The sequence below is a fragment of the Strix uralensis genome, chromosome 20, assembly GCF_047716275.1.
Source record: "Strix uralensis isolate ZFMK-TIS-50842 chromosome 20, bStrUra1, whole genome shotgun sequence".
In the NCBI taxonomy this organism is placed as follows: domain Eukaryota; kingdom Metazoa; phylum Chordata; class Aves; order Strigiformes; family Strigidae; genus Strix; species Strix uralensis.
Genome location: NC_133991.1, coordinates 12,288,029 through 12,300,070, shown reverse-complemented (window position 1 = coordinate 12,300,070; position 12,042 = coordinate 12,288,029). Strand labels below are relative to the sequence as shown.

Sequence of the window (12,042 nt, the reverse complement as noted above, 5' to 3'; positions counted from 1 at the left end):
AAACACGGCCACTGAATTAGAGCAGCCGAGCCGGCAAGGAAATCCTAGCGCTAATCCCTGATCTTTCACCGACACACGGCAAAGCTCGGGCCAGCCGGCTGCCTCCCTCCTCCCCAGCCACAGCTGGAAAACACGGATAATGCTGCATTACCTTCCCTGCAGGGCTGCTGCGATTAATAGCAGCGAAGAGCTCGGAAATCCTTTGGGGAAGGGAATGGGGATGGTGGGGATTAATACCCGGCTGGATGGCCGCGGTCCCCCAGGACACACTCCTGCCTCTGACAGCACCGTGCCCCATTTTCTTTATTCTTTGCTATTTACTTTTTTCCGGGTCCTGGGTGCTGTTTAATCTCGTTTGGCAGCTATGGATTGTCTCCAAAATAATCAATGTTTGTGCATTCGTCTGCAGCGCTCAGCTGATCCCGCGGGGACGAGCGTTCAGCGCCGGCAGGAGCCTCGGGCAGAGCGTCCCCGCTCTGGCGGGGTGGTGGGAAAGTGGCGATGCTCTGCCCGAGGCTCCCGCCAGCCGAGGATCCAGCTCTGAACCATGTTTCCAAGGGGGGAATAAAATCTTCGGTGATACCCCGTAACCACTGCCAAGCCAGGGCACCGGCCCCCGGGCAGCTCTGGCTCAAATGAATTTTGGTGCCGCCAGGAAAAGGTCCGGCATCACCCTGCGAGTCAGGATGGTGCTCCCGGGGCTTTTCCCTGCGGCCTGCAGCCTCGCAACGTGCACTTGCAAGATACACCCGTGTGCGGGGACGGGGAGGCGACGTGGCCAAAGCAGGCAGAGTCAAAGCCAACCCAGAGCTGCGCAGGGGAAGTTTTTCCCAAGCTGAAAGCAGTATCAAAAAAATCCCCAGAAAAATACAGACCTGCCCTGTGTCAGAAGGAAAACACCCAGAGGTCAGCAAACTGCCAAGTTTTTCATTTTTAAATTTCCGCTGGCAGCTGCTTTCCGCAGCCTCTTGGCATCCCAGCGAGTGAAACACCCTGCACCATCCCTGCCGCGGGAGCCAGCCCAGCGCCGGAGCCCCGGGTCCAGGCTGGGAACCCTTCCCAGGGAGACATCCGCGTGGTCTGAGCTCGGCAGGATCTGTCACGTCACCAGCTCCGCAGAGGGCAACCAAGTCATGCAAGAAACGGGTATTTAAAAAAAAAATATTATACCTGAAGCGTGAATCGTTAGCTGACTCACAGAAATATGAAACTCACTTAAGAGATGAATTAGAGCTATTAGAATACATAGGTAATTACTCATGCGAACAATGCCCTCCTCAACTCTTTAATGATTACACAAATTAGTGCACAAAATTATGTTAATAGCCCTACAAGTGCTGCGTAGGCACGCGGGTGGGAGGGGACGGGCAGCAGGACGAGCCAGGACCCTCTCACCACCCGTCCCGCGCTGCGAGGAGCCCGCGGTGCGGGAGGGTACGTCCGGCTCCGCAGGCTGACTCACTCGCCTTCTTCAGGCACGCGGGAGAGGGATTTTAGGGAACATTCGTTACACCGGGAACTTCCTGGCATCTTTTTTTTTTTTTTTTTCTAAAAATTCAGCTTTCTATTTGAAATAGCTTCAACTGCGATTTGAGACAAGCTGCTCTTCCATGTGCAGGTGCAGCGAGGATTATTCTGCACTTAGCATGGTGGACTCTTTCCAAAGCTGTAGCTATTTTTAGCCTATCTAGAAATTACTATAATTTTGCTTACAGCTAAAAACTATCTGTTATCAGGAGTAAGAAGTCTCGAGCCACGGCTAATGCGATCAATGAAGGAGTCTGCTGTTCTAAAGCAGAAGTTTCTGTTCAAAAAAACCAAAACAAACAACAAAAAAAACCCCAAACTGTGGTTTCGAGGAGAAACCACAAGTTTTCTAACCATTTCTATTTCAGCGCCGATGTCAGGCTTATTAAGTGCTCTGCTATCAGCGTGATGTGCAATTAAGGAGGAGAGCTCCCCTCCCTCCCCGCTGCGCGCCCCGAAGTGTTTGCACAATGAGGGCAGTATCGGGCTCCGCTGCCAACGGGCAGCTGCACCGGGCGAGGGCAGGACAGAGGGGCCACACAATTGCCCTCAGTTGTACCAACAAAGCAGCACTATCGGAAGCACAGGATCGCCTGAAAAGGCAAAATTCCCCCTCCGGGAAGGGCGGAGAGCTGCTGCGGCGCGGCCGGGTGAAAAGCACGGCAGCAGCGGGGAGTTAACACTGCGGCCCTGCTTCTGTCCTCGCGCTGGGAAATGGGTTTAGGAGAGGGGGTTAAGTCTGTTGCCCCCTCTGCTTTTCCATCTTCCAATTACCACCCCTCTCCGTCTTCTTCGGAGCCAACGGACCCTTGAAAACATTGAGTTTTGAGAACACATTCATAAAAAAGACACTCGGTGTTAAAATCCTAAAAAATACCTTTCCAGACCAAGCGGTCTGCCCGCCCGCCCGCCCACCAGCAGAACCTGTCTCCACTCAGGTCTGTAAGACATTAAAATAAATTGAATTTTTACCCAACAGCCACAGCTGGGTGAGCGGATGGCTCGCACAGTCCGTGCCTGGAAGCCAGCATTTCTCCTCAGGGAAGTTAACCCGGCGCTGAGTCAGGTTCATTTTCATCCAAAATTCAGCCCAGGGGGGAAAGAGGTGGCGCCGGGCTCCCAACACCCAGCTGACTCCCACCCCCGTCACTACCAAAGTTAATGAACTCACAGACACATGGTGTAATTAAAAACTGAGAGTATGTCAGAACGCACCAACTCGTCCACTTTTCCTAGTGGTATCAAAACTGGTTTATAGCACATTTCGGAGATATTAATCTAATTTCTCTCTTTCTAAAGTCCATTATGTCCATCAGAGAACATGATATTCCCCCTGAAGACGGTCAGAAATTAAAAAACAAGGCACTCGGGGAAAGCCTTGGTTCACCCGCGGAAGCGGGCGTTCCTGCTCCACCAGCTGTGCGTCTGGCTGCGAACAGTACGACGACAGAAAAGATTTTACAGGAAAAAAGGTCTAGAGGCACGAAACGCCCCAGTGCTCCGCCCTGTGAAGTTTTCTTAGAGGATCTCAAAGCGCTTTGCAAACACCAGCGGCGAAGAGCGCCGAGGTACAGGCGGGAGAGGGAAGGGAAGGGGCTGGTGGCGGCAGGCGCGAACGTGTCTGCCGCAGCGACCCGACCTCCCTCCCCTCGGCGCCGAAAACCAAAAGGAGGGAAAACTTCAGGACTGCGCCATCTCCTTTCACTTTCCAAGCGAAACGAAACCCCGTTTCCACTTGGCGGGGAGGATCGGCAGCCCTCGTGCAGAGGCGCGATGCCCACCAGGCCTTTAAGAACTCCGCGTCAGGCGCACGAAGGTGCCGCCGTCCGCAAACCCCGATGCAGAGGAACACCAGCGGTTCCTCCTCCCTTTCGCGGGGTGACGGTCCCTGTGTTGCCAACCCCTCGGAGATCATCTCTGTCGCGTTTGCTCTGACGCAAACGACCGTCGGGTATTTCCCCGCTCGCACGACGGAACCGAGAGCTGAAGCCTCGGCCCCGCAGCTCGCCGGCACCAGGACCGAGCCTTCCTGAGCTTTAACAGCGCAGCTTGTACAGGCACTTCTGGATCTTCAACTCACCTGAACGACTCTTTAAATTAGTGCTCCAGCACTTTAATTAGCTCCTTATCAACTCAGAACTTATCAGCTCTGCCTGGACGCCCAGACTCGGATTTCAAACTGGGGGCTCTGACCCCTTCACCTACTGGGGTCCCGGCCTCCCTCGCTCGCCCTCCCCCGTGACGTTCACTCTCCTTCCACACCCGCGCAGGCAGAGGACGATCCTCTCCAGATACCGCTTCAGTTCACACCAAACCCTTTACCCGAGCACACGCGTCACCTTTGCTTTAAAACGGCTCCCATTTCATTTTTCTTGAGCACAGGAACTGATCAACGCCCAGAAGGGTTTGGGGTTTTTTGGGCCAAACTTCCCCTTGCTTCAACAGTACCTGCCCCCTCCGCTCCTTTCCCACACCCTGACAAATGAAATTCTCCAGAGCTGCCCCATTTTTGCACTCCCCCCACAGCTCTTCCCACCCGGCACCATCCCACAGCCACTTGAGTACCTCAGTCTGTTCTGTGCTAACACAGCTTTTACCCCCCTAAATACAGCGCTTTGCTAGCACGATTTCATCATTTCTGGAAAAAAAAAAATACATCTCGTACAAATCTTTGGCAATATTCTGCAGGGAAACGACGTTCTGTAACAAACCACCACCTCTGTCACGACACGCAGCAGCTTTATGCACGCCAGTGTGCCACGCTTAAACCCCAGATCTGCTAATCCTGCCCCAAACACAAATCCCGTCATACAATAAAGCAATTTTCCTGCCCTGCTCCGTAGGGGACACTACATTGCCCAGGAAGGTGGGGGTGAGAGCACTCTGAAATTACCATCACAGGCAAAACAGACTTGACCTGGGGAAAATTAATATCAATCAAATCAGAGAAGGGTAATGAGAAATAAAACCAAATCTTAAAACACCTTCCCCCCACCCCTCCCTTCTTCCTGGGCTCAGCTTTGCTCCCCATTTCCCTCCCTGGCAGCAGCGCAGGGGATGGGGGTTGTGGTGAGTCCATCACCCGTTGTCTCTGCCGCTCCTTCCTCCTCAGGACTCCTCATCCTCCTCCCCTGCCCCAGCGTGGGCCCCCTCCCACAGCAGACAGCCCCCCAGCACCTTCTCCCACGTGGGTCCTTCCCACGGGCTGCAGCTCTTCCCGAACTGCTCCAGCGTGGGGTCCCAAGTCCTGCCAGGAGCCTGCCCCAGCACAGGCTCTGCTCTCCACGGGGTCACAGCCCCCTTGGGGCACCCACTTGCTCTGGCCTGGGGTTGCCCGTGGCCCCCCATGGACACAGGGCAGAGCCTGCCCTCTCCCCACGGGCTGAGGGGGGTCTCCCCTCCTCCACCACTGCCGCAGAGCTGTTCCTCTCACAAACTCTCAGGCTTTTTCTCCCCCTTCTTAACTCAGAGGCGCTGTCGTTGTCTGGGCTCGCTCCCTCGGACATGGAAGCTCCCAGCAGCTTCTCAAAGCCACCCCTGCAGCCCCCCAGCACCCTAACTTCGCCTCGCCCACCCAGCACACCTGAACATTAATCCACACACACCCCTGGAGCCACCAGTCCCACCACACAGAAACACCATTCCGTGCCGACACCGCGCTCCTTAATTAACTGTCAATTAAACCTGCACAGTAATAAGCGACGCTGTTTCACTGGACAACTGCAGGAAGAGCCACGTTCCTACCAAGCCACGAGAATATCCAACCCCGGGCACGGGCCCGCGACTCCGCAGCGCCAGCACCGAGGACTCAGTGACCCGCCGCTAAGAACCCGGCTCCTCCACATGCCGCATCATTACTCGCCGCATCCCACCACGACGCGCAGGTTTAGACCCCCCCAACCCAGTTCTACCCATCTTTGAGAGGACTGGGGGGAGCGCCGAGCTGCTTTAGCTCACGTTTTCCCTCCACCCTCTCCTCAGCGGAGTAGCGTTAGCAACAACATTAATATTAAACCATCCTCTTTTAAGCAGTGAGAGTTCTTTTTTTTCCCCTACTCACATAATAAATTCCACCCATTTCCCAGGGAACTGATCCTTTATTTAGGAGAAGCTCAAACATCAACGCTTCCTGCAAAACACTACGTCTCTGTTGAACACAAAAGCCTTTTGTCTGCAAACTTGCGATTTAACAACGCCGCAGTGGCACGCAAGGACTAAGACTCTTAGCAACAAATGATGACAACCATGCACGTTTTTTTAAAAATTTTATTTGTCAAAGAAAAAAGGCAATAGCCAATTGAAAACCTACTTAATCTTTAACTCCAATTTTTGTCTTTAAATTTAGAGAAATGACTTATTTACTTTTTTTTTTTAAACAAACCCCCCTTTTTCCCCTTTAACGTTTACCATCTACTCGTGCTGAATCCTTCCAAGGAGATTGCTCCAGCGTACCTCTCCAGGTCCTCGCTTTGCTCCTTTTACCAAAAAAATGAAAAACTCCATCGTGCATCTTAAGGGCTCCAATCGTCAAAAATAGGAAAAAAAATCTTTGGAATAGCCAATTGAGTTGAATAAAAAAAATCCACACGAATGCGGTTTGGTTGGGGCAGGAATCCACTCCTATGTTCCTGGTAATTTGATCCCGCTCCATGAATCCTTGTAATTCAGCCTCCCTATCCTATCCACATTATGATTTGAATCCAATGATCCAGCTCCAAGGATTGGGATCCAGTGAGCCCTCTCCAATCCAAACCTTTATAACCAGCAAAACCAAAAAAGAGGAGGCAAAAAGTTAGATACTGTAATGAAAAAATAGGATTCTGGGGAATGATCAGTTATGTTTGCCATCAATTAATACAGATGTACATTAATAACTATCAATTCCCCAAAACAAACTTTTGAATGGTGATGCTCAGATAATTTTTAGAAATGTTAATTACCATTTGGAGGAAAACATTGTAATATTTACAATATGTCAACTGAAAATGCCAACATACTCATTGCTCGTACGGTGGTGCGCTACAGGTTTTGTGGTTGCAAAAAATGTTTATGAAACTGGAAAAGCTTACAGCTAAAGCTATCCACCTACTGTCTGTCTGAACTACAGCTAGCACTCCCAGCTGGAAGGTAACAAAATTAACTAACCAGAGTTTTCAAACATATCGGTGAGTCAACTGTGAATTAGTCTGAGGGGGCAGGGCTGAGACTTAAGAAATTACTCCTAACTAGGTTTCCTATTTTTGCTGTCATTCTGATACTTAAAAAAAATGAAATAGCAACGCTGTATCAGTCACACAGAGGACATGCAGATTTTAGCAGTATTGATATTATACTCTGATTTAAACATACCCTTGATCTACTACAAGTGTACAAATACTACATAACATTAACACTTGTAACCAAATGCTGCATGACAAAGTAAACCAATACTCCCACCCCCGTCCCAGTTTATTCCTTTAAAAAACTAGAATGGAATAAAGAATTACAAAAGCAAGTATTTAGCCACAATTGCCCCCCAAAAAAAAAGTTTTAAAGAAAAGAGCAATTGCAGTCTGCGGTAACTAGAACATGCCTGAAGTGACACGTAGGTGCACGTACTCAATTAACCTGTCTCTCAGTATAAGGTCAATACTGCCAAGTTCATCTGTGACAATAGCACTTGGAGTCATACCATTGCCTCCATTATTGATCTGATCCTCCTCAATCCTCCTTTTGACAATCCTAAAATGATTGACATGTGCTCCACAATCCTTTAATCCAAAGCATTCTTAATCCATCTCTTCAGATATGTCTACAGAAAGACACACGAAAAGGCAAGATAAAATATAAGATCCCCCAGAAGAGACAAGTTAGCCACAAACATCCCAACATCCCCAGCTCGTATAAACCATAGCTGAACACTGAGACATTTACACAGCAATACCACAGTTCGAAGAATGTTGGTATTTAACTAGAACTAAATCGAAACAATCCTGACTGACATCAATTAAAATACAATTTACCAAAGACATGAGGGGAATGTTGATGTTAAGGAGCAAATACCCACTAGGGATTTTACACAAGAATGCAATTCAACACTTCAGCCAATTTGAATAAAACAGTTTGAATTTAAAAAAAAAATGAAAGACTGTACTAAGTAAAGGAAAACTGTGTACAACATGGGGTTCTACAAAAAGATCAGAGCTAGTGATCATTTATGTACGAGATCGGGATCTGCTGTGGCGGGGAGAGTAGCGTGGAGATCCTCTGCTTCTTCTTGGGGAATAACTGCGGCTTCTGCTGTTGCTTCGACTACGGCTTCTGCTACGACTACGGCTGCGTGACCGAGATCTTCCATAGCTTGGACTTCTTGGGCCATCAACTTTAACACGGATGTAGGCAGTTTCTCCCTATTGAATAGACAGAACTTTCGATTGAAAAGTCTAGGCTTTAGGGCCATCTTTTTAGGCATGCTGACAGACTGAAGATAGCGTTCACTACAGCACGGAAATAGACATCAAAGCTTTAAAATCTATCTCCTGACAAACTGACCACCAACTTATTTAGCTGCTTTGTATATACACAGTGAACACCACACGTTCCTTACCTTCAAATCCTACTGTTAAGCCCCTTGTATCCAATTCTGGCCAAAGAAAGTAAGCGTGAAACCTACCTCATGAGATCTAAATTTAGTGTTATCCAGTTTTCGCACAGCGTAGGTCATATCTTCCTTCCGTACAAACTCCACGACACCAGTGCCATCTCGGAAAACATCAGCATAACATACATCACCTGCTTCACGCATGTGATCCTTTAAATCCTGCCAACTTCCGCTTGGAGGCAGCCCTATGTAAAAAGCAAGACGTTACTTTAAAACTGGATTATATTCTCACCTCCTGTAGCTAGAGCATCCGCTCGCAGCAAACAAAAGACTATTTAGTGAGCAGAGCGGCTGCCTCGAGGAGCTGCTTGCATCCTACGGACAGCATTCCTCCCAGGCTACGCGAGGCAATGCTTTTTAAGAAACAATTCGGAGCCGCATGCCCCCCCTTCGCTGGGAAGCTTGCCTGGAGGACCCCGGGGGAACAACTTGGGCTAAAAAAAGAGAGGAATGACTCACCCGAGACGATCACTCTGTACTCCGAGCGCCGGGACGGGGGGCCGTACCTGCCCCGGGGGGCTCCACCCCCACCGCCGCCGCCACCGCCTCTGCCGGTGCCCCGGCCGCTCCGAGGGAACTCCACGCGGAGGCGATACCCATCGTAATCGTAGCCGTCCCGCCCGTAGACGGCGTCCTCCGCGTCCCTGCGAGACGGGACGGGGCGGTGAGGGCGGCCTCCCGCCCGCCCGCCCGCCCCCCCCCTCCCCACGCCGCGCCCTGCCCACGCACCGCCCCCCCGCCTTTGTTCCCGCTTCCCGCCGGCCCCACCCCGCGCCACCCGCCCGCCCGCCGCCCCCCTCCCCGGGCCCCCGGCAGCGGGGCCGCCGCCCGCAAGGGCCCGGGAGCCCGTTAGCGCGGTTTGCGGGCGCCGATACACGGGTGGGGAGGGGGAGCTCCCGGGCGGCTGCCCCCGCCGCAGGCCCGGGGGCTGTGTGGGGGCACACGGAGACCACACAGGCCGCGGCGGGGCCCAAGCCCCACGTCTCTCAGGGGAGCACCCAAGGGTGGGGGGTCTCACCTGGGGTCCTCAAACTCGACGAAGGCGAAGGGCGGGCCCCCGCGGCGGTTCTTGAGGTCGATGTCGCGGATGGCCCCGTACTTGTAGAAGACGTCCTCGATGTCCTTGGTACGGATGTCGGGGGGCAGGTTCCCCACGTAGATGCGGCAGTCGTTGTTGCCGGCTGGGCCGCGGATCACGCCCCCTCCGGACATGGCAAGGTCAGCAATGGCTGCGGCGGTGGAGGGCCGGAGCACGGAGAGCGGGCGGGCGAGCGGGCGCGGGGCCGAGCCGAGCACAGGGGAGCGCACACACCACCTCCCCCAACAACCGCTTCAAAATGGCGACCGCAGCTCCCCTCGCGCTCCTACTGCGCGCAGCGATTTCACCCCGGGACGCAGCACCGCTCGCACTGGCGGCAAACGAGGCGGCGCCCGCGTCTTCCGCCGCGCCCTCACTCCTCCGTGCTGCGCATGCGCAGGTTCGGGGAAAAGTAGTTCCCCGGTTGTCGCCCCTTGGCAGCTCCACCGAAGAAGCCGAGCCCGTGGCTGGCAGTGCAGCTCCGGAGTGCGAGGGTGCAGCGAGCTCAGCTCTCCCTCAGAAAACCTCCCCTGCTCGCAGTGGGGGAAGAACGCAATCCCCGGCCGCGGGTCTTACGGCGGCAGGCCGTGTGACGTCACGTCCGGTGCGGCGTCCGCGCCAAGAAGGCCCGGCCGGGGCAGGGGAGGGTGTATCCCACAATGCATCGCGGCGGCGGGGGCGCTTGGCGCCAAGGCGGGGGGCGTGTCCCACAATGCACCGCGCGGGGGTTGGGGTGGGGGCGCGCGGTGGCGGCCGCGGGGGACGGCGGCGGGGGCGCGGAGCGGGTCCCTCCGCTGTGGGCAGGAGGGCAGCGGCCGCACCCGGGACGCGGTTACGGCTCTGTCGGGTTGGGCCGTGCTTAGGGGGTGGGGAAAAAGGCTCTGCCCGCTGCCCGGGCGGGAAGACCGGGGCGGGCTGGGACCGGCTTGGCCACGCTGAGGTAAAATGGCTGCCCTGAGGGCACAGGGAGGCGAATCCAGGCCTGGGCCCACTGCTCAGCCAGCATTAAACTTAAGTTTTAGGGCTGTTGCGTTTTGTTGTTTGGTTTTTTTTCCCCCCCTAGCACTGTGCTCTCCCATTTCAAAACACTGTATCATGGTTGTTAGGGGCTCTTACATCGAACTAATCTCATGGTCTGCTCTGGAAGAACACTCCAATCTACTTTGCAGGCTGAGCACGATGACTTTGGACAGAACAAACCTTAATGTACTTTATTTTGCGTCTGCGTAAGTTCATAGAAGTGGCAGAACAAGAAAGCATTTGAGATTGAGGTAAAGTCACATCTCAAGTGGACGCGCAGATGAAAACGTCGTGTCCTGAGGGCTGTGTGCTCCTGCAGAAGCGCATGTTCTGTGGTGCATCTGTGGAGGAATACACGAGAAATGAGTACAAAAGAGGGCAGGAGAGGATTTCTTGCGGAAGAAGCAAGAAAATTATATAACCACATTATGTTAGCAAGATTATAGTTTAAATAAAGTCACTTTAAAACACCAGTGTGGTAGTCTAGTTTGTCACAAAGCCCAAAAGCTGCGTTAAGGCAGTAAATGGAGGTTTCGATGGACAAACGGCTGCAGCGCGCCCCAAACCCTTGGAGCAGCGACCCGCCTCGCCCTCGCCCAGCGCCGCTCGTTCCTCTGCTCGCGCCTCGCTGCTTGGCGTTTGGGTCAAAAATGGCTTTTGAAGTGCTGATTTTTTGTCTGATTCGCAAGATAGAACAGAGGGATGCTGCTAAAAATGTTTGAAATGGTTGTACTTTCGCAATCTGGATGCCTCTCGTTTATCCCTTGGTATCTTTTGTATCGGCACAAGCGAACCCACGTGGTGCCGGAAGGGTTGAGTCACTGTAACCACTGTGATGGGGTTGAAGCAGTATCAGTGTGTAGAAAAACCCTTTAGGCTCCTGATTTAATTAAGGGATTTTGAAATAGGTGTCATGCCTCTTCAGTGGAGTCTGTTGTGCATACTTCATTTTTCATGTGTTAATTAAAAAAGCATATTCCTCTAGAAAAACAGCAATCCTGATGACACAATTAGAAAAATATTATCAGTAGAACATCATAACATGGTTGACTGTTATAAATGCCTTTCGTTTTTCTCTCGTGTAGGTTAAAGTACAGCAATGTGCTCTGCTCTAGTGATTTTTAACATTGGTAATATCTATGTTAGATTGCTAGTGGTTTAAATAAAACTGCTATTAATCACTGAAAGATGTTATGAGAAAGCCCATCTTCAGAAGTGGTGGTTCGCAAAGTATAAACTACCGAGTGTCTAGGGATTTTGTACATCTTTAAAAGAGTATTATGGTTTTACAAATCCGTTTGTAGTGGAGGACGAACTGGCGAGAGGGTGCCTGCAGTGCCCCTGTGGTTCTGGCGCTGATCTGTACGACTTTGGTGGGTGCTTTTGAGTAAATACATTTTTTGAACCAGCACAATTTAACAAGTTAATTCAGTTATTTGCCAGCTCAGTAGAAATACTTGTTGCATACAAAAAAAAAAAAAAGAGAACAACTACCCTCCCCACAAAAAAACAAATCTCAAACACGCTGAATATGCTTTTCCCAGGTGTAGGGAAGGCTCCATCCTTTGCCAAGAAATGAGTCTTTATTTTGAAAAGCTTATTAAACTGCTGAAAGTTATTCTTAAAGGCATCATAAAATAATGGTGAGTCTGCCTGGTTTGCGAAAACCCTATTGCGTAGTTTCTTTTGTGTGTTAATAATCCTCATAACTGCATTAAATGATTGCCTTAATTACCTTAATGAAGTGTCTCTTTATAGAAATATTGAATGTTTTCTT

General features: G+C 51.7%; 1 protein-coding gene across 2 annotated transcripts; it reads right to left on the bottom strand.

The window, feature by feature from the left end:
• Positions 1–5,775: 5,775 nt before the first annotated feature.
• Positions 5,776–9,788, bottom strand: SRSF1 (serine and arginine rich splicing factor 1). Of its 2 annotated transcripts, XR_012631636.1 has the most exons (6): positions 9,186–9,787; positions 8,627–8,811; positions 8,180–8,352; positions 7,730–7,916; positions 7,199–7,318; positions 5,776–6,280 (listed from the first exon to the last, which is right to left on the bottom strand). XR_012631636.1 is itself a non-coding variant. In XM_074889955.1 (5 exons), exons 1-5 carry the CDS (start codon positions 9,377–9,379, stop codon positions 7,296–7,298), a joined length of 762 nt encoding a protein of 253 aa, XP_074746056.1. In that variant the 5' UTR covers positions 9,380–9,788; the 3' UTR covers positions 5,776–7,295. The 2 variants fall into 2 exon arrangements, 1 of the variants encoding a protein (XP_074746056.1); XM_074889955.1 differs by having other exon boundaries at positions 5,776–7,318; positions 9,186–9,788.
• Between the last annotated feature and the right edge of the window lie 2,254 nt (positions 9,789–12,042).

What these genes read in the sequence shown, in the direction of transcription:
- SRSF1 (XM_074889955.1), bottom strand. Translation starts at nt 9,379, where the DNA reads ATGTCCGGAGGGGGCGTGATCCGCGGCCCAGCCGGCAACAACGACTGC. An exon ending in CTAAATTTAGATCTCATGAG is followed by an intron (nt 7,917 to 8,179) that starts GTAGGTTTCACG and finishes TCTATTCAATAG; the next exon opens with GGAGAAACTGCCTACATCCG. An exon ending in CCACAGCAGATCCCGATCTC is followed by an intron (nt 7,319 to 7,729) that starts GTACATAAATGA and finishes GTCTTTCTGTAG; the next exon opens with ACATATCTGAAGAGATGGAT.